General features: G+C 37.2%; 2 protein-coding genes across 2 annotated transcripts; both read right to left on the reverse strand.

The window, feature by feature from the left end:
• Window positions 1-273: 273 nt before the first annotated feature.
• exoc1l (exocyst complex component 1 like) lies at window positions 274-2,034 on the reverse strand (the record flags this gene model as incomplete). Its single annotated transcript, XM_084397267.1, has 3 exons — window positions 274-1,343; window positions 1,540-1,703; window positions 1,914-2,034. 3 exons carry the CDS (start codon window positions 2,032-2,034, stop codon window positions 1,080-1,082), a joined length of 549 nt encoding a protein of 182 aa, XP_084253393.1. The 3' UTR covers window positions 274-1,079.
• A 15,673-nt stretch (window positions 2,035-17,707) lies between these two features.
• Window positions 17,708-20,047, reverse strand: clrn2 (clarin 2). The gene is made up of 3 exons (XM_084397254.1): window positions 19,469-20,047; window positions 18,565-18,744; window positions 17,708-18,405 (listed from the first exon to the last, which is right to left on the reverse strand). Exons 1-3 carry the CDS (start codon window positions 19,719-19,721, stop codon window positions 18,137-18,139), a joined length of 702 nt encoding a protein of 233 aa, XP_084253380.1. The 5' UTR covers window positions 19,722-20,047; the 3' UTR covers window positions 17,708-18,136.
• Window positions 20,048-25,885: the final 5,838 nt, after the last annotated feature.

The following is a 25,885-nucleotide window of genomic DNA, read 5'->3' on the forward strand; positions in this document are numbered from 1 at the left end:
GTCATTACAATCATGGCATTGTTATTAAAATTGAATTCATTTATTCTTTTGATGCAGGCTATGGTTTAGCCACCCAATTGATGGACCCAAAACATTGAAGCGTGTATGACGTCGGCACTCGGCAGGGCGGTTTAAGCGTCATTTCGTTCAAAAAGCGTGTGGTACAGTGCACATTTCAACTATTACATGATGTTATTATATTTTGATACACGACTCTATGGGATACACCCTGACTGGTCAATCGAGGCATTCTGCAGTTGCATTCTGCAATATTTTTGTGTAATGATCGCTAAACTATATATTTTCTATAGCCCGCTTTTTATTTTCACGTAATAAAATACCGATTAATTTAGTCAGTATCAGTGTAGTGTGTAAGTAACTCAGGGTTTATTTTTCAAAAATGCCCTCCTTAAAATGTCAGGTTTTAGTGGCCCACAATATTTGAGAGTCCTGGAGACCAAGCATTATGCATGCAGGGAATGAAAGCTATCGTGCACAGTTTCAAATATTCTTCTAATTCTCCAATTGTTTTATTTGTTAAAAGTGAGGCATAAATCATTTTTATGGACGCTTCGCAATGCTACTGCAATGTCATAATATTTTATTTCACAAAACGTAAAGCACAGCCCAGTAGAAATGTGACAAACAGACGTTTCACCAGATGAGCTCGCATAAGATTATTAAAAGTGCATGCTGTAATATCCACAAGTTTGTCTCATAGTTTCACTTTTTACAATGATAAACCATATTAATATAGCTTGCTTAATATAGATTGATATAGCAGCTAAACATGCAAAAATATGTCAAATGTAGCATTTATAACAGTTAATAAATACATTTAAATTCAAGGCACAACATTGCTCATCAGAAACACCCTTTTGTGTTTGCATTTGCACAAGCACAAATTGGATTTCACCCACACTGTGGAGTTATGTTACAGTTAGTGTAGGTCTAAGTGCTCAAAGCATAGCTAAGTGCTCAAAACACTTGGTCATGGTCTTTGTGCACTCCCAAAGGTTTACAGGTTACATTGAATTTATCTATTTTTTGGTCAACATTAAAAGTTTTGTCTGCTTTCTCTACAGAGGCACAGGACACAAGGAAAGACACACCAGATTAAAGGCATAGAAGCAGATCTGCGCAAGGACAACACAGTCACCTCGATCTGAATACATTGGGGTGGGTTGAATGTACGTCAAGTCAAAGTTCTTGAGTTTTAGTGCCGTGTGATGATGCTTCCTGCTCAGGGACAGCAGACAACGGGCCAGCGTGTATTTCGCAGCACAACTCACTGCTCTGACGGACCGCACAGAGTCGAAATGCATCAAGAAATAGGGATCATCCTAACACAGCAGAGAAATGCAAATTGAACATCTTTCAATGGGAAGAAATAGACAACACTTCCTAATATAATATAGCACATCAAAGCAGTTATTTTGAAGTCTAGCTAATATTTAACTATATAATATGTTTTTCAAGCAGTTACGTAGCAGGTATAATCATAAATTAAAGGGGGATGAATGTTTGAACTCAACTCACTATATCTGGATCTCTACCGTCCAGAATCAGAAGGTCTTCCAGGGCCCAGATCTCTGTTCTCTCATAGCTGTCCTCCAGCCCACAGTGCTGCAGCTTCTTGGTACGTGATTGCTTAACTTTCCGACACAAGACCACTGAGATCTGAGCTTCTTTATCCTTAGATACTAAACACACATTGGTTCTAGTTTTTATTCTACCCCTTCATCAAACAAAGTAATATATTTTACAATTCTTATTCCTTCACAAACAATATCTGATCTCCAGATGACCCCACTGTTTTTTTTTTTCCTCCTCAGTGTCTCAACCGTTATCTGATGGAAAATAGCGCATGCCACATCAAATAATTATGCACAAAATAATGTCAATTTTCTTACTAGAAACACAGAGAAAATGCCGTCCCTGATGTCGCTCCTCTATTTCTATAAACTCCACCAGCTTCTGTCCCTCCGGTCGGAACAAGACTCTGTCCATCTCCTCCCTCAGCAGAGATGACATCTCAGGCAGAAAAAGTGAGAGAAAATTAATTTAAGTGTGTGAGAGAGCAAGAGCAGAGTGAGGGATAAAATGTTTTCTGGAGGTGGACCTGGTTTGTGGGGTTTATTGTCCTCCTTCCACCCCCCCAGCCCCCACTCTCTATCTCGCTCTCTCTCTCTCTCTCTCTCTCTCTCTCTCTCTCTCTCTCTCTCTCTCTCTCTCTCTCTCTCTCTCTCTCTCTCTCTCTCTCTCTCTCTCTCTCTCCATACTTACTGTGCATTTTCAATTGAACAATGAATTGTGCCATTATATATATTTTTGGTTCTCAAAAGCTGTTTTGAAATGAATCCATGATGGAAATATGATTTTTTAAAGCCTTTTTTTTTGGGGGGGGGGGGGGGGGATGTGTCAGGAATCATCATCAATAGTTTGTGTACTGTATGTGTTGCCACAAATATTTTGAAATTATAACATTTATATATATCATAGATAATATATAAATTATTTATATATTTTAATTATAACACCAGTCAGGTTATGTCTAATAATATCAAATATGTTTTTGGATTACACAATGGATTCAAAAACAAATAAATTAGCAAACGTAAATTGTATTAATATTTGATATATATATACATTGGAATTCCTGCTTGTAAATGAGCAGTTTCACATTTTTTTTTTTTTTTTTGCTTTTTCTCTGTCATTACAAATATTTTACAGCAGTCCACCTGTACAAGCCTGAAATATTGGGTACAGTGCACACATCTTCCTTCCTCTACATTTCATCTCTGTTATTTGTTGAATTTGCTCTCCCTTTATTCTTAACCTATATGTGAAAGCTTTTAGTGTTTTATAACCTGATCACACACACAACCACTAACAAACTCACTTCTGGCTTAGATGAGCTATGTCTGACTGATTGTACTTAAGTGGCCTTGGGGGAAAATACATCATTAGTTATGAAAACACATTTCCCTCTTAAATCTCCATCGTAAGAGGTGCAGTTAGAAACCATTATAATTATAACCTCTACAGGGATAGGCCACATATTGACTGTGGTCCCATCAACCTCTTAAGATTTGATATCCAGCGGATCTACAGATGCATAATTTATAGCCACAAAACACGTTCATACAAACAAGTGTTCTGATCGCATCTGATAAAGACTTTTTGGTAGCTTTATAGGCCTTCTTGATATCCATCTGTGTTTTCAGAAGGCTAACTAATTAATAATTAACAAAATTCAGCTACCTGAAACTATACACTCAAGGACTATTTACCCAAAAGAAGGAAATTACCTATGCTTTTAGTCTTCAGAGTAGCTTTTAGTTGGTCTTTGAGGGTTGACTTGTGGCCGCTGTTAAAGTCGGTTCTAAAGGATGGTCATGAGTTAGATTTGTTTAATTCTCCCATGTGCAGTTCCTTAGGTAATGGAGTAGTAATGGATTAAAGAGATAGGGTTAGTGTAACTATTAAACCCATCAAAATCTAAGTCTAGGATTTTTTCATAGGTATTGACATGGTTTGTTAGAAAAATCATTTGTTAAAGGTCCCATTGCATGAAAATTTCACTTTATGAGGTTTTTTTTTAAAAAATGCAAGATTAATCTCTCATTTGAAAATTTATTAATTAGTTGATGTAAATTTTAGAATATAAAATTAAGATATTTGTCTGGCATGGGCTTAATTGGTACTTTGGCACCATTTAAGCCCGCATGTGTTTCAAATAAGCCCACATCATGATTTATTCACAAAATGTGAAAAAATATAGATTTTTAAGATGTAAAACATCAATATATTTATTCAGTGAACGGGGAAGTATTTAAAAAAATCATTTTACTAATGTTTGATTTGAGCCCTGGGTGGGATGGGTAGGTGTTAGTGGCTGGGGGTCCAGAAGTTGGCTTGACTCTGGAGTTGTAGCTGGAAGTTTGACCGGGTGTATCTCGGGAGCCAAGCCGAGTTGGGGCTCCATACTCTGGGCTTAGGCGGGTCTCCTAGCTCCTAGCTCCCTTGGCTTGGTTCCCGACTAGTCATTTCTCAGTCCAGACTTTCTGGCATCCGCCTTACAGTAAACATATCTTACATTTTTAAAGGAAAACATTGTCTTTTTTCACCATTACTCACTGTGGAATCATTCAAGCCCACCTTACAATACAAGATTACAAAAAAAATTACATTAAAATTAAGATTAAAATTACAAACTTCGATCAACTTCGAGTGAAAGTGTTTAATGATAACATTTCTTTGTGTGCTTTTACCTTACTAACCTTTTACCTTACCTTACTTACTACCTTAATTTACAACTATATTTAGATAGGCCTACAAATTACACACATTCATTCAAATGAGATAGAGATCATATACTTTCCCCACAGTCCCGAGCCCCTGGGACCTTCTGGTTCCCAGATATCGCCACTTCCTGTAGAGCTTTGACCAGGCATAACTCTAGGCATGGAGGGGTCACCTAGTGGGCCCCCTATGCCAAGAGTAAGAGCCCGGTCTTAGAGATACCGGTCACTTCCTGTGGAACTTTGACTGGGCATAACTTGGGAACGTGCAGTTCCTTAGGTAATGGAGTAGTAATGGATTAAAGGGAAAGGCCAAGTTCTCCCAAAAATGAAAATTCTGTCATTATTAACTCACCCTCATGTCGTTCCAAACCTGTATGCTTTACCTGTATGCTGCAGGTGATGAGCAGGAGGAATGCTGGGAATTGTAGCTTAGAATGTGAGTGAGAGAATGCAGCAGCGAAGGAGGAATGGTGGACTCGTGAAAGTATTTGTCGAAGAACATGATTGTCCAATCCATTCCAGAAGACCACCAGGGAATCAGATGGGAGTAGGTCAGCAGGGTGAACTGGATACACTGCTGCATGGTTATTGAATAGAGCGGAGCTTGTTGAATTCATTCTCTGATGGTCTGGTCTTCTGTCACAAATAGAAGAGAACAGACAACATAAGTGGATTCAACACAGAGTTTTAATGAGGAACTTCAGGAAAACACAACACAGGAACTGAAGGCAATGCTTGAGAATCCAAACTGGTAACTTAGCTGAATATAAAGTCTTTCTATCTTTTCCACAGGTAATCGGGCTGGAGAGGATTCAGAGGACTGCTGCGGGAGCTGGGTGAACAGATGATGGATGAATAGTGAACAGGCAGGCAGTCATGTTAGTCCTTCTTATGGGTGAGTGACAAGACCAGACCATCTGTGTGACTGAGGTGTGTGCTTAAATATGGTGATGGCTGAGTAAGTGCATGCAGGTAATGAGCAGGAGAAATGCTGGGAATTGTAGTTTAGAGTGTGAGTGAAGGAGTGCAGTAGTGAGGGAGGAATGGTGGACTCGTGACACATACGGGATTGGAATGATAAGAGGGTGAGTAAACAATGAAAGATTTTTAATTTTTGGGTGAACTATCCTTAAAGGGGATAGTTCACCCAAAAATGAAAATTCTGTCATCATTTACTCACCCTCAAGTTGTTTCAAACCTGTAAGAATTATTTTTTTCTGCTGAACACAAAAGAAGATGAAAAATGTCTGTAACCAAACAGTTGATGGACCCCATTGACTTCCATAGTAGGAAAAAAAAAAATACTATGGAAGTCAATGGGGTCCATCAACTGTTTGGTTACAGCAGAAAAAAGAAATTCTTACAGGTTTGAAACAACTTGAGGGTGAGTAAATGATGACAGAATTTTCATTTTTGGGTGAACTATCCCTTTAAGAGATAAGTAATGAGACAAGTGCTGAAACCCACAGCAAATTTGATATTGAAGTGATCAGAAATGAAAGTAAAGACATTTATAATGTTGAAAAAGGTTAAATAAATTGAAATACCATGAATAAATTACATTTTAAAATATATTGAAATAGAAAACCATTAACTTTTAATGCGCAAAACAGAAAATAACATAAAAGTCCACACAAGATAAGGGGAACACAAGACAGGAATCATGACATTATCCTTGGTAGGTTGATTGTCTAAAAGTTTATGAACTAATATTTGCATAAAAGATTGAGGTATAGTAAATTGTATAAGTGTCACTATGTTTTTCAATAAAGTAAGAAGGGTGGGCACATTTGATGAAATCTTTACTTCATTATCATTCACACCTATTTCTGTATGCAAATCAGGTAATAATTGTAAAAAAATTCGAAGCTTAATTATTCAGTGTGAGACTAAAACACAACACTCGAGTCTATCAGTCTTGTAGTGTGGGGTAGTGGATCTGGTAACCAAAACATTATAAACTGTTGAACTGTCACCTTTGAATTGTCAAGACCTCCGTTTGACTTTCCCTGTAAAAAGTGTGAAAAGTCACTTTAGATAAAAGCTCAGCTAAATGGTTGTTTACATCCTGTCCGTAGTGCTGTTATATCAGCATTATAGTAGCTCAGAACACCAAAGCACAGATAAACGTCTTTCCAGTATTTCATCTTCACTATATTTTGTGGCGCTGTAGACTACATCTATGTATCTATCTATGATTCTTGTACATCTATAAATATTGTAGTGAATTGGAATAGTGAAGTGGCAGAGTGGACAGAACTGGAGACTTACCCACTATTACCAGTGAGGTGGAATCTTTTTTTATTCTGCCAAGGAGTCTGAATCCGGGGAAAGACAATGGGATGCCCTGAAGTGCTCCAAGATACACTGTATTGATTTTGCCACATCCAATAAACTGTGCCGGGAAAAAGTCCAAGGATTTTCAAATGAACTCTGAGACAATGGACTAAAACAAAATAAGGTTCCTTCAGGAAACTAAAGCATTTACAGTCCAAAATATGCATATTATGGCCATACATTCATAACAATATATATTGTGTTTTTAACAATATGTATTTTTTTCCATAAACATAAGATGTGAAAACATTAACATGCAAACCTTACATTCTTGTGTTTTTTTCCTAATTATAATCTGTAACTCAGTTGTATATTAAAACAGTAGTGCAGATATTATTTTACTTCAAAACAATAGTTGTCACTTCAAACAATTTCCAATCACCAATGATTTCCAAACTAGCCATTTTAGCCATTATTCAGTCAAGTGTTAGGTACAAAGTCAAGAGTAGATATGGACTTTAATATACTGTAAATTTCTAAATTCTAAATACCTTTTAATTTCTGTAAAAACATGAATGATAGATATCATTCATTTCTTAAAAAAAGCAACAGGTTGCAAGAGAATCATAAAGATACTGTAGTTATGAGGATTTATTTCTCCTCTAAATCTCTAGAGTATTTTTGACCACTTGAGAAACACTGCTCACAAATGTATAGGGATTCATAAAATAAGCCACAGTTTTGATCTAATATTCATAATGTCAAATGGAATTTACTCACACAGATTTACTCTGTCTTTCTCAAGAAAGGATGTGGAAATTGATCATTATTGTAAGGGGTTTTACAGTCAAAGACCCAGAACCAGATATGATGAATGAAGACCTGGAGTTAGAATTATAATAAATTCTAGAAAAGATTTACTGAAGATAGTTTGCAGTTTCATCAGCAGAAGTCAGCTTCAAGACTCACATGGAGTTCGTAGGCCGCCCCCCTTACAGTTACAAAGATCACAGCAGTTATACCCTTCACCAAGGTCTAAGCTACGTCCTTGCTTCAGGTTAAATGATTCTCATTGGCTAAGAAATAGATAAACATATTAATTTTCCTCACATATATAGATAGACTGAAGCATATCTCCAACGATTATGCAGCTGACACTCAGAGTCTCAGACCCTGAAGTTAGGCATGTCGTGACCTTCCAGGTCTCAGATTTGGGTTGCTGGGCACCAGCCTGTCCCGAACAACAACTCAGTCAATCTCCAATAATGCCAGTGGTTCCTTAACCTGTAACCAAAAAGACTACCGTATTTTCCGCACTATAAGGCGCACCGGATTATAAGGCGCACCTTCAATGAATGGCCTATTTTAGAACTGTTTTCATATATAGGGCGCACCGGATTATAAGGCGCATAGAATAGAAGATACTGCAGTCAAACGTATGCCTGGGTTTGCGTTATGCAGTGGTCACCAACCTTTTCAAGCCTAAGATCACATCCAAAGTCCAAATGTAAACCAAGATACCTTGTTTATACTCGACGCGTCCGCATGAGCGCGAAGTTAATAAAAAAAAAAAATATCCGTCTGCTCGGGCAGATTCGGCTTAACAGCGCGCGCGCCTCTGAATCCGAAGATGCATGACTTTGATCCGAATCTGCCCGAGCAGACGGATATTAGTAGTACATCTCATCACACCGGCACCCAGTTTGCGAGTCTAAATCAGTTATATGGTCTGGTGTTCAGTCTAAAACAAAACAGTTGCGTCAAGTATAAATGCCTCGTCTGTTTGGGGAGTTGCGCGCGCAGTCAGCGGAGGCTCGCGCTCCGGTGTCAGGCGAAAGTATAAACAAGGTTTAAGTCAGCGGTTGTTTAACAGACGTTAACATAAGGCGCCAGATCCATATATAAGGCGCTCCGGATTATAAGGCGCACTGTCGTTTTTTGAAAAAAATAAGGGCTTTTAAGTGCGCCTTATAGTGCGGAAAATACGGTAATACACACACTGACACACAGCTTTTCCAAGGTTGGATTTTGGCCAGGCTCTAACTATAAACAGGAGAGTCGTCTCAAAACATCAAGATAATGCGTTCTTTCTCTCAAGGAGAGGACACTTTAGTATAAGGCAGTATAGTAAAGCTTTAACAAAGAAATGGAGCGCAACTGGAAGAAAACAAAACTAGAGATTTCATGGAAAGAGAGCACGATTGCGTACAGAGGTAGCAGCGTAAAAGCTGCTAGATCTGCTTATTTTTCAGCCCTATTAGAAGAAAATAAACAAAACCCTAGGTATTTATTTGAAACAGTGACTAAATTAACGAAAAATAAAGCTTCAACCCCAGATGTTTCCAAGCAGCACAGCAGTAATGACTTTATGAACTTCTTTACTTACAAGATTGATAATATCAGGGAGAAAATTATAACTATGCAACCGTCTACTACAGTATCGCATCAGGCAGTGCATTGTAGTCTCCCTGAGGAAAAATTTTATTCATTCGTTGCTATAGGAGAGGAATAATTTTCTAAATTCGTTAAATCATCTAAATCGACAACATGTATGTTAGACCCTATACCGACTAAGCTATTGAAAGAGATGCTTCCAGAGGTCACAGATCCTCTTCTTAATATCATTAACTCATCTTTGTCATTAGAATACGTACCAAAAACTTTTAAGCTGGCTATGATTAAACCGCTTTTTAAAAAAACGCAACTTGATCCTACAGAATTTGTCAATTACAGGCTGATCTTGAATCTACCCTTTCTGTCAAAAATACTAGAAAAGGCGAGGATTTTTAGTCCAGATTTAAACCGTACTACTGAGACAGCTCTCATTAGAGTCACAAATGATTTGCTCTTATCATCCAATCGTGGTTGTATCTCTCTATTAGTGTTACTTGATCTTAGTGCTGCATTTGATACCATTGACCACAACATTCTTTTAAATAGACTCAAAAATTATGTTGGCATTAGTGGAATTGCATTAGCATGGTTTAAATCATACTTATCTGACCGTTATCAGTTTGTAGCAGTAAATGAAGAGATGTCTTATCGATCAAATGTTCAGTATGGCGTACCACAAGGCTCAGTACTAGGACCGTTGCTGTTCACTCTGTACATGCTACCCTTAGGAGATATCATTAGGAAGCATGGCATTAGTTTTCACTGTTATGCTGATGATACTCGGCTCTATATTTCTTCGCGCCCTGACGAAACTTACCAATTCACAAAATTAACAGAATGCATAGTTGAAATAAAAAACGGGATGACTAGTAATTTCCTTCTACTTAATTCAGAAAAAACTGAAATTCTAATTATTGGACAAAAAACGTCCTCACGTAATAGCCTAGAATACTGTCTAACACTTGATGGCTGCTCTGTTAAGTCTTCGTCGTCAGTTAGGAACCTGGGTGTACTCTTTGATACCAATCTTTCATTTGAAAGTCACGTGTCTAGGATCTGTAAAACCGCATTCTTCCATCTTAAAAATATATCTAAATTACGTCATATGCTCTCAATGACAAATGCGGAACAGTTAGTTCATGCATTCATGACATCAAGGCTAGATTATTATAATGCTTTTATGGGTGGTTGCCCTGCATGCTTAATAAACAAACTACAGCTGGTCCAAAACGCAGCAGCTAGAGTTCCTACCAGAACCGGGAAGTATGACCATATTAGTCCAGTTCTGTCAACACTGCATTGGCTCCCTATTAAACATCGTATGCATTTTAAAATATTGCTGATTACTTACAAAGCACTAAATGGTTTAGCTCCCCAGTACCTGAGCAAGCTCTTAACGCATTATAGTCCGTCACATCTATTGCGATCTCAAAATTCCGGCCAGTTGATAATACCTAGAATATCAAAATCGACTGCTGGCGGTAGATCCTTTTCCTATGTAGCACCAAAACTCTGGAGTTTCTGTAAAACTCTAGACTAAAAACACATCTCTTTGACCTAGCATACACATAACACATTATAGACTTCTATAATTCAATGTTAGGCTGCATAGATTAGGTCAGCCGGAACCGGGAACACTTCCCATAAATCCTGATGTACTTGTTACATCATAAGAAGGATGGCGTCTACGCTAATATCAGTCTCTCTGTTTATCCCGAGGTTTACCACAGTCCGTCGGATCCAGGCCGTATCTGGATCTGATGAAGGACCTGCGGCTGGACACGACGACAGCGCAGTCCTGAATTGTCAACTAGTCTCACCCCTGTCAAGGCCTCCTTCCCTTCCCTTTACCTCTGTACAGATAAAACGTTGTCGGGATAATTCTGGTTCACGTGGCTACGCGGAAGCGCAAAAAAATTCTGTATTATACATTTTTCAAAGCTTGTACCTTGGATCCTTGAAACCTATTTCATGGTTTGCGTTCTCGAGCCATCAGGCACTGTTTTGTGCAAATGAGCAGCCAGATCGCATTAAGGGTTTTCTGTTAGAACTGTGTCGTGTAAGCGGCCCCTAAGTTAATAACTAATGATCGTTGCGACGGAAGTGAATCAATAGAAACTAACTTTAGCTGGACAATAACTTTATTTTAGAGCTGCTGTAAAGCCAAACCAATCTCTGTTTCTTTCATTTCCTATTATCACTCTAAAGCTGTTTTGAAACAATCTATATTGGTGATCTATAAGGTGATTTGACTTGACTTGACCATTGCTGTCCCAGTACCCTAGAAAAACAGATGATTGTATTGACACATGTTGAAGACATTTCTTAACAAAACAAAACATCTTTCCATGTTTAATTTCTGGAAGCCGGGCTAAATGAGCAAGCACTGTTACGGCATTCAGATATCAAATACAGACATTAGAGAATACATGAAAAGAACCTTTTAGTAATCACACTGGTAACTTCTATAACAAAGTAAAATCTCCAGAGAAGTCATTCAACTCATTTGATATTTAGAAGGAAACATATTGATTAATACCTTGATTATAATCACTCATTACATTTACATTAAAGCAGCAGTGCATTCCAGAATCCACACCCTTCAATAGTTTCCAATGAGCAGAAGTTAATAACTGACACAAAGGGACTAAGTGCGCAGGGACCAGTTCTATTAGATTCTTCATGCTTTTGTGGGTGTGATGCTAATGGCTGAGTGCTGTGGGATATCCTGTGTTTCGCCCACACACACATACTGAGGTTTCCATTTGCTTCTCCCCACAGAAATGCATCCAAACGTCAAAGAACATGCTGTATTTATTATTTACCAACTGTACTTTCTGGTAAACTTAAGCCAAAACCACTGTCACTTACTGGTTTGTTTTCACTTTTTGGTATTTTCAATTTTTTTATGACAGTGGTGGTTAATACCAACTTACTAACTATATTGTAATACAAAAACTAGTTTGGGACTGCTATTTAATAGCCTTCCCTTATAACACTTACTTTTTCATCAGTGTTAGTGATATTTATACAATTTATAAAAACTTTTTTTCCAATAATACATGATTTTTTAAATTGCCCATGCAATCATTAAATCTCATTTTAATTTGATCATTTGTTTTATTTAATAGCAATAATAGGTATACAATACATAGGTAGAGGTGCAGAGACCCTCATGCGTTGCTGACCTCGCCTTAGGGCACAATAATGTAAGTCAGGACTGCTTCAATGATGCACTCTGTTGGTCAAAACATGTAGTTCACAAATGGGCAACAAACTGCTGTATGGTGGAGGGCTTATCGTGGTTTGCTGACTTAAGCCAATAATAACCGACTGTAGAACAGCAGAGCCATACGCCACAGCAGTCTGAAGACAGCAGCGCCAGGCCAGCAGTCTCAGACCGGAGTTGGGGTAGAGCTTATAGCATTATTAAGGGTAGGTTTAGTGCTGGAGTGGGGTTGAGCATTTTTTAAGGTAAAGATTATTGTTGTTGTGAGGGGTAGGGTTAGTGGTTGGGGCGGGATACGTGATTGTCAGCACCACACTGAGGCCGCTGGCCTGGCACTGCTGTCCCCAGACTGCTGTGATGTGTAGTTCTGCAGTTCTGGTATCATCAATGGAAAAAGAAATTCCTAAGATTATCAAAACATTCTGCGGCTGAATGTTAGGGTCATCTGTTCGCCAACTAAATGTTTAATTCATTATAGTGTTGTGCAAAGTATCCAATTATCATATTTAGGAAAAAAGTAAGGATACCCAAATGGATATTGACTCAAGTAAAAGCATTAAAGTCATTGATATTAAAATTTAAGGAATAAAGTATCAAAAGTACAGGTAGATTTTATAAATTATGTCAGCTGATTTGATAAATTTCAGGTTTGATGGTGCAGAACATAAATTAATCTTGGGGTTAATGTTCATTAGTTTTGTTCATGTTTAAATCATGTTTTTTCTTACAGTTTTACATTCTCTAAACTGTAAGTGCAATTGCCACATTTGTTTGCTGGAACATCAGAACTACTGCATGAAGCGCAAGAATTAGCAGCAGGAGAGAAACTTCCAGAGGAGTGTGAGGCCTTCGACTTCACTGCCAATGACGGGAAGTGCAGGAAGAGATGCCACAAGATACCTGAGAAGAACCAGCTTGGAGAGAGAGAGAGGAGGAAAGAGAGGTGAAGAACAGTAAGGGTGGGTCATCAAGATGAGGCTAAAATAGACAGAGTAACACTCTGATAAAGATAAAGAAGAGAGGATGTGTGCACCAGAAAAAAAAGAGATGCACAGTCTGGAAAAGTTGATGGAGGGAGAAAGTGAGCTTAGAGAAGCTGGAGAAAAGAAAAGGACGGAGAGAAAACGGAAGGAATGGAAGATCACAGAGCCAACGCCACATCTTGTGGAGGTCAAACCTCTGCATACTACAGTTAGATCTTCCTTCTCAAAGCCAATAGAGGGAGAGCTACCAATGCTTACAAGTGTCTCCGGACACCTTGCTCTACCATCCGCTCGCTTCAATCCCCAGCTGCCAGTGACACAAGCACCCGTGCATCCTCAGAAAACAACTCCAGCACCTGAGGATGTGTTATCCCTTCCGTGTTCTTCGCTTCGAGTGGATCCTTCAAAATTGTTGGAGATTCTTCCATGTCCCGATGAAGTTGTTTCCCTCTGAAGCTCTTCGTCCCAGATGGTTCCATTGGCGGTTCCTCCACACCCCACTCCAGCACCTGATGAACTGTTTTCCATCCGACGCTCTTCATCACAAGAGCGTCATCCCTAACGGCTTCCTTCGAGCCCCACTCCTGCACCTGATGAAGTTGTTGCTCTGCGACGCGTTCCCAGCCGGAAGCCTCATCCGTTCACTTCTTCCCAGTTTAAAGGAACACTCCACCGTTTTTTGAAATAGGGCTTATTCACTTTCTTTCCTACATTTAGATAGGTGGGCAAATGCATTTTTGTCTCAGTGCATGCATTGTTTTAGTTTGACAGGGTCGGCGCTAGCTTAGCTTAGCATAATGAATGGAATCCTTTGTTGCCAGCTAGCATGTCCTGAGTAAAAGTGATATATATATAAAAATAAAAAAAAACACCTAATTACTTCTTGTGGCCTGCGTATTCACAACAAGTACAAATAGCGATGCAGATTAACACTAGGCGATTTCCTAGGCAGATATTGACTTATATATTAAGGACTTTATTAGGGGGAAGCACAGGCGAAGCACTGCTACTTGGGCGTGATATCTCTGCGCCCAAGTAGCAGTGCTTTGCCTGTGCTTCCCCCTAATATAGTCCCAAGTCAATATCTGCATAGGAAATCACCTAGTGTTAATCTGCATCGCTATTTGTACTCGTTGTGAATACGCAGGCCACAAGAAGTAATTAGGTGGGTTTTTTTTTTTATATCACTTTTACTCAGGACATGCTAGCTGGCAACAAAGGATTCCATTCATTATGCTAAGCTAAGCTAGCGCCGACCCTGTCAAACTAAAACAATGCATGCACTGAGACAAAAATGCATTTGCCCACCTATCTAAATGTAGGAAAGAAAGTGAATAAGCCCTATTTCAAAAAACGGTGGAGTGTTCCTTTAAGTCACCTCCACAACTCATGCTGGTTGACATAGAGGATGAGGAGAACGAGTGTGTGGAGTACACAGGGAAGACCATCCGGGCCAGTGACTTACCCAAGAACGCCCTCAAACGCCGAAAGGCTGAAATGAAACCGAGAAAGATGGTTGCTTGGTTGGAGAAGGACAACGAGGTGCAGGAGCAAGTGTGGGGAAGCAAAGTGGTGGAGGTCCAGGGATTTGAAGAAGAGGAAGGTGACCCCAGTGAAATGGGAGACTCCAAGGCCATACAAGGCCATTCGGATGATGCCTCAGAGATCGATAAGCTCATGATGAAGCTTTTCTGTGTAGCCTCTCCTGACGGTCCCAAGAATGAGACCCAGCACAATGGGAACGTCCAGAAAAAGTGCAAAGAAAAGTGCCACTTGTTCTGTTCACTTGGGCACAGGAGAAAGACAATAAAAAGGAGGAGAAGAAAATAATCAAGGAAAAGGAGCAAAGAGAAAAAGAGTTGTTGCTTGAACGCTACATGAACGATCTGAAACTGATGCACTTGTGGACTCGCAACTACAACTCCTCAATGCAGATCATCATCCCACCTCACCTAACCTGTGTAAATAAAAAAAATGTGCAAACTAAAAGTTGAAAGATCCATGACTCTTCCTGACTATTAAAACATAAAACATGTGTAATTCAAATTAGTTCAAATTGATTCACTTTATGTAGTGAATCAATTTGAACTAATTTGAATTACTGTTTACCTAGAAAGTGCAGCAGAAAGTGAATCATTCAATGCAGTGCATAACAGTGAAATACACAGATCAATATATTTTCTCTGATGTGGATCCTACCAACCCATCACCTTAATGCTCATCATGTTTCTCCTTTATTGTTGTTTTTGGCAACAACTGTATGTGTATATTTTTACTTATAATGTCTCATTCAGAGTCAAAGACTGCACACTGTGATATCCATATGTGAAAGTAAATACATTTTATTTGTCTATAAATTTGTGTTAATGAGGACTATAGTAAAAAAAAATAAAAAAAAAACGTTTTTTTTTTACATGAAAAAAGGAGGTGGCAGCCTTAATGAGTGAGTTGAATCCTTCATTAATTTAATTAGCTAAGCAATTAGTGTATTTATGAATAGCCTAACGGCACGTTTTGGTAATTTGATTATCTACTTAAAAAGAAATAAAGAGAAATGAGAAACGGTTTGATTTCTTTCTTCTTTTTTTTTCGTGTTGTTTAAGAAACCGATTTTTTTAATTAAGATGGTTCGTATATTTTGTTCATGGGTAAAAAAAGATTATGCTTTAATATTTGTTTCGCATGACACGGACCCCTAACTGAATCATTTACTCATGTGATTCGCTCAAATAGATTATTTGAGGAATAAAACACGGAGAACAACAAACGATTATTTGTTTTGCACGGAGACGCAACGGTTCTGCTGTTTGTTCTTTTTTCCTTGACGGAGCAAAAACAAACAGAATGTGTTTATGAAAGTTTAGTAATTTGTTGTTTATTGAATTGTATTAAATCAATGCCTCATTTGCGCTGCAGATGTAGGGGAAAATGGCACTCTTGGTTGTGTAATAACTCATATATCATAGACTTATGTTATAAATATAGCCTAAAAAACAGGAACTCATTAAATTGATTTTTTTTATTCATTTTGATGACATTTCTTCCCCGCTATGGTGTGATGGCAGTGCCAGGAGAGAGCGTTAAACACTCTTCAGATCGCATAACTTAGTGGAAAATTAACAAAAATGAACATTGTCTGTAAAGAAATGAGGCGTGAACATATAAGACCCAAAAGAGAACTGTTAATGTACCTTTCCATTTCCTTTCTGTTCATGTATTATTACAATTTCTCCTCTTATTCTTTCCACTATGCCCTCCCATAAACCCATCTCTTCTCCCACTCATTTTCCCCATTCTACTCTTCCTATGGCCTTCCCTTTACTTAATCTATCTCTACCTCTCCCCCCATCTTTTTCTACCTGTTCCACTCTTCCTATACAGACTATACAGTGTGGGGTTATGGTTAGGGTTGGTTTCACGATCTAGGGCGCCCTCTGCTGCCCACCAACCAACCTTAAAGGCAATGCCCTACTTCCAGCTTCACAAAGTCACCTGGGGGTCTCTAATGCTAAGCCTCCCAGTAGCCTAAACCAGGCTTTTTACCCCAGGGTGTGCACGTAAAGCCAGGTACTACACCGGACTTCTGCAATTCTCTCTCGTGCTCTGCGTGCAAGTGTTGGGTTGGCTATACACTATACAAAAAAATAAATAATTTGACATGTGGAAATAAAATCTCAAGTCAGTAATATGCCAACATCTATCTTACATAAAATATTTTAAATAATCACTTCATTAAATGCACCAATCACCATCATATAAGCTGTATTATATCTGTAAATTGAACTCTAAATAAGTTTAAAAACAGAATGTCATTAAAGACTTTATTTTGTCCACAGAATTATAGGACAAGGTTTACATATTTGAGAAACGAAGGCATCAACATGTGATATTATTGTTTCATTTAATTTTATTTACTTCGAATGTTAATATTACGAAACAAAAATGTAAAATGTATGTGTTTTAATAAAGCACACTTAAGTTTATTGAAAAAAATACTTGGCACTGAAAGAGAAAAACAATGTTGTTGAAGAAATTGTATTATTTCTTATTTTATTATAAGCATTGTCAATTTATTGTTTATTTAATACATTGTGTGTTTAGAGATTAGCATTATTTAAAAGCACACTAAAATAATTCTGACATGGAGTGCTGGATGTAATCTATAGGACCACTCAACCACTGCACTAGATGTATAAAGAAAGTTAACTGGAAAATAAATGTACAATCAATTAGTTTAGATTTTGATACAGTGCACTTGCAAAACTATTGCAATGCTATCTAACTACGCGGAACCACTGCACGTTAGTATTGTTCTGTTTGAACAGAAAAAAAGATTTTGTGTACATAAGTTCAATGCTTATTAAGAGACAGCTTATTTAAATAATTTACAAAAAGTATCAAATCAAAATGGCCAGAAACGGCCCTGCTGTTTGTTACTGTAAATATCTATTGTGATAATGGTTGTTTAGCATGTTTAGAGCTTGTCTGCCAAAAAGGGAAAATTTTAAACGTGTTTATAGCATGTTTAAAAGTTTATTGACTCGTTATATCTTCGTATGGTAATGCATTATTACATCTTTCTCAGTATAGCTCTAAAATAAAAAGTGAGATAACATTAATATTTAACTTGCTTGGTGGTAAAGACATACAAAATGTCACATTTCAGTCTGGAAGCCCTGCAGTCGTCCATAACCTGTCAGTCAAACAACATTTTGCTGGCCTCCTCAAAAAAAACCCAGCATTTTAAAGTGATTTTCTTTTTACTTATTTGCACCAAAATAAAACAGTTTTAGAGAAACTCCATAGTCCGTAGTCATGAAATCAGCTCATATCACCCCATAAATCACCTCAGGTTAGATGTCGGGTCACATGAGCATTCTGTTTGGCTCATCTGCACAGCCTCCTCTCTGACCCTGCAGTCAAACCTTTCAGCTCATTCTTGTTCTTTAGTAGAGGAAGTCTTCTCCAGTGGCTGAGGGTTCTTCGGGTTTCTTAGTCTGTATTTTAGGCAGATGTATTTTACTGGAGGCTACTACAAGAATGTTAGCTCCATGTGTTACAGCGCTGGCAACGCACAACCAGAAGGAGAAGCCAAGATTCTCCTCAAGGATCACAAGGGTAAAAAGGCTCTCACGGTAGTTAGCCACATGTTTCGTGAGCTGATGGCACTGAATTGCTGCAAGGAAACACGCAAAGCCCATTGCACTGAACAGAGCTGAGAGAAGAGATGAAAGAAAAGATTTGACAAGTGTATGATTAGAAACTGAAAAAAGTAGTGATTCACAATTTGTTATGGTTGATATTGTTGATTTAGGGTTTATTATCCATGAGGTGTAAAACATTGTATCTTAGATTTTGTGTTATGTTGACTTACCTGCAATGAAATTCCAGAGGTAGATGCCAAAAGGTCCTTTGATAGATTGATAAGGAACTTTTCTGGCATTATATATACAGAAAGCTAAACTGAGCACTGCAAAGCCAATAGCCATGAAAAGGAAGAAGATAATGATCATGTGAAGACCACTGTTGATTGTTTTGATGAGTTTTGGGAAAACTGCAGAATTTGTGAGAAAGAGAGAGAGAAATCAGATTCACAAAATTGGACTTATACTTGAAAAAGCATCTGTACAGTTACTGCGTATAGATCTATAAAGACCTATCTGTATATATATATCGTTCAAAGATTGCATTTATTCAATCAAAAATAAAAGTGTAATATGTAATGTAAAATTACAGTAAAATCTGTAATATTGTGAAATATTATTACAATTTTAAATGATTTTATTGTAATTTTTAAAATGTATATATATATATATATATATATTTTTAGCAGCCATTAGGCCTACTTCAGTCTCACATGATACTTCAGAAATCATTCTTATATGCTGATTTCCTATTATTATCAATGTTGAAAACAGTTGTGTGGCTTAATATTTTTATGGAAACTGTGATACATTTTTATAAAAAAGTGTTTTTGTTTTCTATTCCATTATATTATATTTAAATTTTTACACATACACAAGTTTTCAAGATTCTTTTTAAATCAATTTAGAAATGTAATACTTAAATAATTTGTAATAAAAGTAGGCCTATTAATTAAAAAAAGACAGTATCAACAAAACAACAACTAGAGATTAAAACAAAATTCAAAGACCTGTTCTAATAATAAGCTATAGGCTACATTAAATAAATGTGATTCATTATAATATGTGTACAGAGCTTGAATGTTTAATCAGAGGGGAGTCTTATCTAATCAATCAACACGTTAGTCCTCTTACTGTATATTTTGGAGCGGCGGATTCCGAGCCCGCATCTCCGTGTTTTCCCGCCCTGAAAGAGGCCGTAGTAAATGTGTCCCGTGAACTGCTCGAGCTCTAGACTAGACGCGTTCACCAGATCTACTCCTGTCTGACACAATGTGGTTCCGGTGACCCAGCGCTCGGTGGACAGTGCCACGACCAGAAGTACCACAGAACCGATGTTGAGTATAGAAGCGAAGGAGAACACTATCTGTTTCCAGAGAGTTGGCATTTCACTAACCCCATTCCTCCTATTTAAAATCAAGACGCAAAGTAACACGACTCAGCGAGGCGTCCACCTCTCTTCGCTATTGCGCGAGCCAACTCTGCTGTAACGTACGGAGTTTAAAACCTTACGCAAATAGCCTACCGATTAGCAACATGTTTACGATAAGTTTGCAACACTAAAAACTAAAACACAACGGTACGAAACTGAAGTAACGCGAGATAGACTGCGATAGGGAAAGAGCAGGAAACCAGATATAAAGCGGTCAGCTGGATCTCCTTTACCACCTAACGAAACCTTATACAGTTAACTTGCCTTCGCTTGGTTCGGTTGCCAGAGCGCGCGCGTGCGCGCGCACACACACACAGAGTGTGGGAATTATTACGGGTTATAATTTTTAAGTTCATCTAGCACAAACGAACTGTCAAGTCTTGTAGTCACACACGTAAATCAGCCTGCTGTAACATGGATTTTTATTGGATGTCCTTTGCTATAACAATTAATCAAATAGCGGATGGCTCCTTTTCATTAAAACCTATAGGTCATAGAAACGGGCGATTCAAAACATTAAATGTCAGTTCAGCCAAGACTCTAATGGGTCACTGAGCACTGAAATAAAGAAAGAAAGGGGAGGGTTTGATAGGAAAGTCACTGCAATTGGGCAGCAATAAATGGACTAATGACTTGAAATATGAACCTGAAATAGGAACATGATATTTGTTTCATTTGGTGCAGAATTTGGTTCCATAAAAGAACCAAGCCTTTACTTTATCAGTTGGAACATTCTTAAACATACTTCAGTACCACGGACAGTCTTACCAGTCCTCCTTGGTTCAGGACCATGGACAGCTCCGCTCGTTCAAGAGCTCTGTGGTGCCCTGTAAACAGCGCGGATCTCACCACTAGAGGGGGATGCCTTACCGTTTCATTGAGCTGAGCTCTGTGCCATTTAATTAAAGGGTTCCTATTATGCTTTTCAACTTTTTCCACTTTAGTTAGTGTGTAATGTTGCTATTTGAGCATAAAAACGATCTGCAAGGTTACAAAGCTCAAAGTCCATTCCAAAGGGAGATATTTTATTTAACAGAATCCCCTTTTCAAGAACTAAACCTTATTTTAAACACTGTTCCTGAACATTATAACCCAAACGTTTACCTATGCGCTGCACATTTTATGGAGAACAGCTTGTGTAAGCCCTCGCTTCTGTAAGATGGTTCACTGCTCCTGAGGAAAATTAACCATGGTTTAGTGATCGATTACTGTTTGTATTACCTTAGTTTTCCGACAAATATCACGATTAAATGGTGGATAACATCGTATCTAAAATGTATAAGAAAATTACAAAAAACATAGCACTCTGAAATGTCCTGTTAAATCTGTGCTTGCAAAGTCTGTGCATGAAATCCATTCTGCATGATTCTCTTGTTTGTTAACATTGTCAGGGTCTGAATCGGGCTCGAATTAGTTATAAATTGACGGCATCCTTAATATTTACACTAGAGAAGAACTCGCAGTTATGGAGGGATGGGACATTTTCCAAACATGCTTTAAGTGCTGACAATCACAAAACACTGGGCCAGCTAACCAATCACAGCACATTTCGTATTTCGGAAGGAGGGGCTTCATTGAAAACGACAGGTTCGAGACAGACTGGGGAGAGAGGTGCTGTAATAATGTAAAATATGTGAAAAATAATGTATTTTTTGAACAATCAAGCATGAAAACATATTCTAGTACATCAATACTTAAAAGGGCATAATAATAAGACCCATTTAAAGGATAGGCCTATACTTGTGACAAAAAAAAAGCATTTCTTAAAATTTTAAATAAATGTACTGTAACTATTACTACATATAAAACACAATATTTACAATTGTGTGATACAAAGCATGATACAAAGTTGATTATACACAAATTAGTTATTGTCCTCAAATTTGATTTGCCGAGTGGTGTATATATATATATATATATATATATATATATATATATATAGTGTTGATATTTATGTTTATGTTTCACTGTCTGGATCACTCCACTTATCAGTGTTCATGTCACGGCAATATTAAGTAATCTCAAATATGAGACATAAAGTTGCAAATTTGCAAAAGACACAATATAATATGACTAGTATGCATATCAATCTTCCTATTAAATCTTATGTGATTATTGGATTCAGTATTTCTAATCTTCATGCAATTTTGTCTGCTCATCCCTCATTTTTATCTTTTATATGAATAAAAAATATTCACATAAACAAACACAAAACAAAACTGAGTAAACATTTTGTTGATCAGTCTTTTAACTTTTAAAGATGTTAACATTTTTATCTGATGTTATTACTATTTCTATTCAATTTGGCTGATGCTGAGAGAAAGAAAGGTTACAGGGTTCTTGAGGCATGTCTCAAAACATGTCTTCAATCTATATTGAAATGTATTGATGAAAACTGCTTGTGAAGAACACCAATTGGCTGTATAAACAAAATGTTAGCTTTAGTGTCAGGCGCATATACAATATATGTTCCCTGTGGTTAAAGAGTCTTGTCATATTGATTGAAGAATGGAGGCATATTGACCAGCTAAATTGCAGCGATGCTCATTGAGGCAACTGTGAATATCAAATGACTACTGTTGTGGTTTTGGACAGGCTTATAGACTTAATGCATTCTGGAATGTTTTAAATGTTTATAATGCAGTTATGATTGGACATGAGTTATAACAGGTGCCTTTATTAATGTAAAATATATTTTTCTATGTATTCTTCATCACTCTTTCTGCTCTTAATATATAATGCTCCACCCATTTTTGTTTACATTTTTTATTTATCATTTTCTGCTTAATCTATAATTAATTCATATAAATCTAACTCTCTGCTTCTTGTTTTACTAAATCTACTCTTTCTCTTTAGTTCTCAGCTTCACATTATGCTCTTTCTTCTTTATCCTTCTATTTTTGCCTTCTTCCCAACACCAATAAGCTTAATGAGATTCAAAGTGCTCTGTAACCCAGTTAATCAGATTCATTGTTTTGATTACACACTCAGTTTAGCATCTTAACATTTCTTAATCTCTTTGTTTTTCTGCAAAACAGTCAGACGTATTGCATAGATTTACTCTTTTAGCATGAAATTGCCCTCTAAAAGATACCTTGAGAGTTTATGCATCACAAGACATTAAGATGTTCAACTGATTAACAGATTGTGAACATGGTGTTTTGGAAGAGATGCTATGAATCTGTGAACAGATCAGGGAGGGGCAACTCCAGTCCTGGAGAGCCACTGTTCTGGAGAATTTAGCTCCATTAGTCAAATTGTAATGACAGTGTTCCTCCAGGACCGGCGTTGACAGTATATTCTGTAACTTACACTGTAGTGGTTTGCTCTGCTGTACTCTATGTGGCCAAACAACAAAACAAAACAAAACAAAACAAAACAAAACAAAACAAAACAAAACAAAACAAAACAAAACAAAACCACTGTACTCTATGGGCAAAACAAGACAAAACCAAACAAATCCACTGCACTGTGTGAACAAAACAAAACCAACCACTGCACCCTGTGGACAAAACAAAACCAAACAAATCCACTGCACTCTGTGGACAATACAAAACAAAACAAATCCACTTGCACCCTGTGTACAAAGCTAAACAAAACCAAACATATCCACTGCACTCTGTGGACAAAACAAAACAAAACAAAACAAAGCAAAACCAAACCAAACAAATCCACTGCACTCTGTGGACACAACAAAACCAAAACATTCACTTTACTCTGTGAACAAAACAAAACAAAACAAAACAAAACCACTGCACTCTGTGGACAAAACAAAACCAAACAGATCCACTGCACTCTGTGGACAATACATAACAAAACAAATCCACTTGCACTCCGTATACAAAGCTAAACAAAACCAAACAAATCCACTGCACTCTGTGGACAAAACAAAACAAAAGAAATCCACTTCACTCTGTGGACACAACAAAACCAAAACATTTACTCTGTGAACAAAATTTACAGAACAAAAACAAAATAAAACAAAATCACTGTACTCTGTGGACAAAACAAAACAAATCCACTGCACTCTGTGGACAAAACAAAACAAATCCACTGCACTCTGTGGACAAAACAAAACAAATCCACTGCACTCTGTGGACAAAACAATAACAAATCCACTGCACTCTGTGGACAAAACAAAACCAAAAGAATCACTTTACTCAGTGAACAGAACAATAACAAAACAAATCCACTGTTCTCTGTGGACAAAACAAAACAAAACTACTGCACTCTGTGGACAAAACAAAACAAAACTACTGCACTCTGTGGACAAAACAAAACAAATCCACTTCACTCTGTGGACACAACAAAACCAAAACATTTACTCTGTGAACAAAACAGAACAAAAACAAAACAAAATAAAACAAAATCACTGTACTCTATGGACAAAATAAAACAAAACAAATCCACTGCACTCTGTGGACAAAACAAAACCAAAAGAATCACTTTACTCAGTGAACAGAACAATAACAAAACAAATCCACTGTTCTCTGTGGACAAAACAAAACAAAACTACTGCACTCTGTGGACAAAACCAATCAAATCCACTGCACTCTGTGAACAAAACAAAACCAAAAGAATCACTTTACTCAGTGAACAGAACAATAACAAAACAAATCCACTGTTCTCTGTGGACAAAACAAAACAAAACCAAAAGAATCACTTTACTCAGTGAACAGAACAATAACAAAACAAATCCACTGTTCTCTGTGGACAAAACAAAACAAAACTACTGCACTCTGTGGACAAAACCAATCAAATCCACTGCACTCTGTGAACAAAACAAAACCAAAAGAATCACTTTACTCAGTGAACAGAACAATAACAAAACAAATCCACTGTTCTCTGTGGACAAAACAAAACAAAACCAAAAGAATCACTTTACTCAGTGAACAGAACAATAACAAAACAAATCCACTGTTCTCTGTGGACAAAACAAAACAAAAACAAAAGAATCACTTTACTCTGTGAACAAAACAAAACCAAAAGAATCACTTTACTCAGTGAACAGAACAATAACAAAACAAATCCACTGTTCTCTGTGGACAAAACAAAACAAAATCACTGTACTCTGTGGACAAAAGAAAACAAATCCACTGCACTCTGTGAACAAAACAAAACCAAAAGAATCACTTTACTCAGTGAACAGAACAATAACAAAACAAATCCACTGTTCTCTGTGGACAAAACAAAACTACTGCACTCTGTGGACAAAACAAAACAAAACAAAACAAAACAAAACAAAACAAAACAAAACAAAACAAAACAAAATAAAATAAAACAAAACAAATCCACTGCACTCTGTGAACAAAACAAAACCAAAAGAATCACTTTACTCAGTGAACAGAACAATAACAAAACAAATCCACTGTTCTCTGTGGACAAAACCAAACAAATCCACTGCACTCTGTGGACAAAACCAAACAAATCCACTGCACTCTGTGGACAAAACAAAAGCAAACCTTATTTGCTTATAGTTCAGCTTTCATACACAAAAGAAAGTCATATATGGGTTTATATCCATATGAGTATATGGACTGACCTATTCCTTTTTGTCAGGCTCATGTCAGTTTAGGGTATGCACTTATACAATATTAAAAAGGACAAAGTTAAAATGGTCCACAAAAGCAAAGTACTCTCAATGTGTAGACATACAGCAACACTTAAAAAGCACCACAAAACCCACCCTACCCACACACCAATCATACTATTATGGATTGAAGACCCTAATGGTCACTTGGTTGAGTAAGATGAGGTTGTCTGTACGGTCAGCAAAAATCCAGTGGACAAACTTCATTAGGTTGGCATCTTAGTCCATTAGACTACTCTCGATTTCAGTCTGCGTTGTTCTAAAAGGCCTTTTTAATACTGACAAATATTGGTGCAGTAAAGCATTTGAGCTTAAAACTCTATCTATCTATCTATGAATCAATCTATCTATCTATGAATCAATCAATCTATCTATCTATCTATCTATCTATCTATCTATCTATCTATCTATCTATCTATCTATCTATCTCTCTCTCTCTCTCTCTCTCTCTCTCTATAAATATATATATATATATACAGTATATATACAGTGTATATATATATATATATATATATATATATATATATAT

This window comes from Rutilus rutilus (genome assembly GCF_951802725.1).
Source record: "Rutilus rutilus genome assembly, chromosome: 2".
Taxonomy (NCBI): domain Eukaryota; kingdom Metazoa; phylum Chordata; class Actinopteri; order Cypriniformes; family Leuciscidae; genus Rutilus; species Rutilus rutilus.

Coding starts and splice junctions, on each gene's coding strand:
- clrn2 (XM_084397254.1), bottom strand. CDS start 19,721: ATGCCAACTCTCTGGAAACAGATAGTGTTCTCCTTCGCTTCTATACTC. Junction 18,745..19,468: donor CCGCCGCTCCAAAATATACA/GTAAGAGGACTA, acceptor CAAATTCTGCAG/TTTTCCCAAAACTCATCAAA. Junction 18,406..18,564: donor CCTCTGGAATTTCATTGCAG/GTAAGTCAACAT, acceptor CTCTTCTCTCAG/CTCTGTTCAGTGCAATGGGC.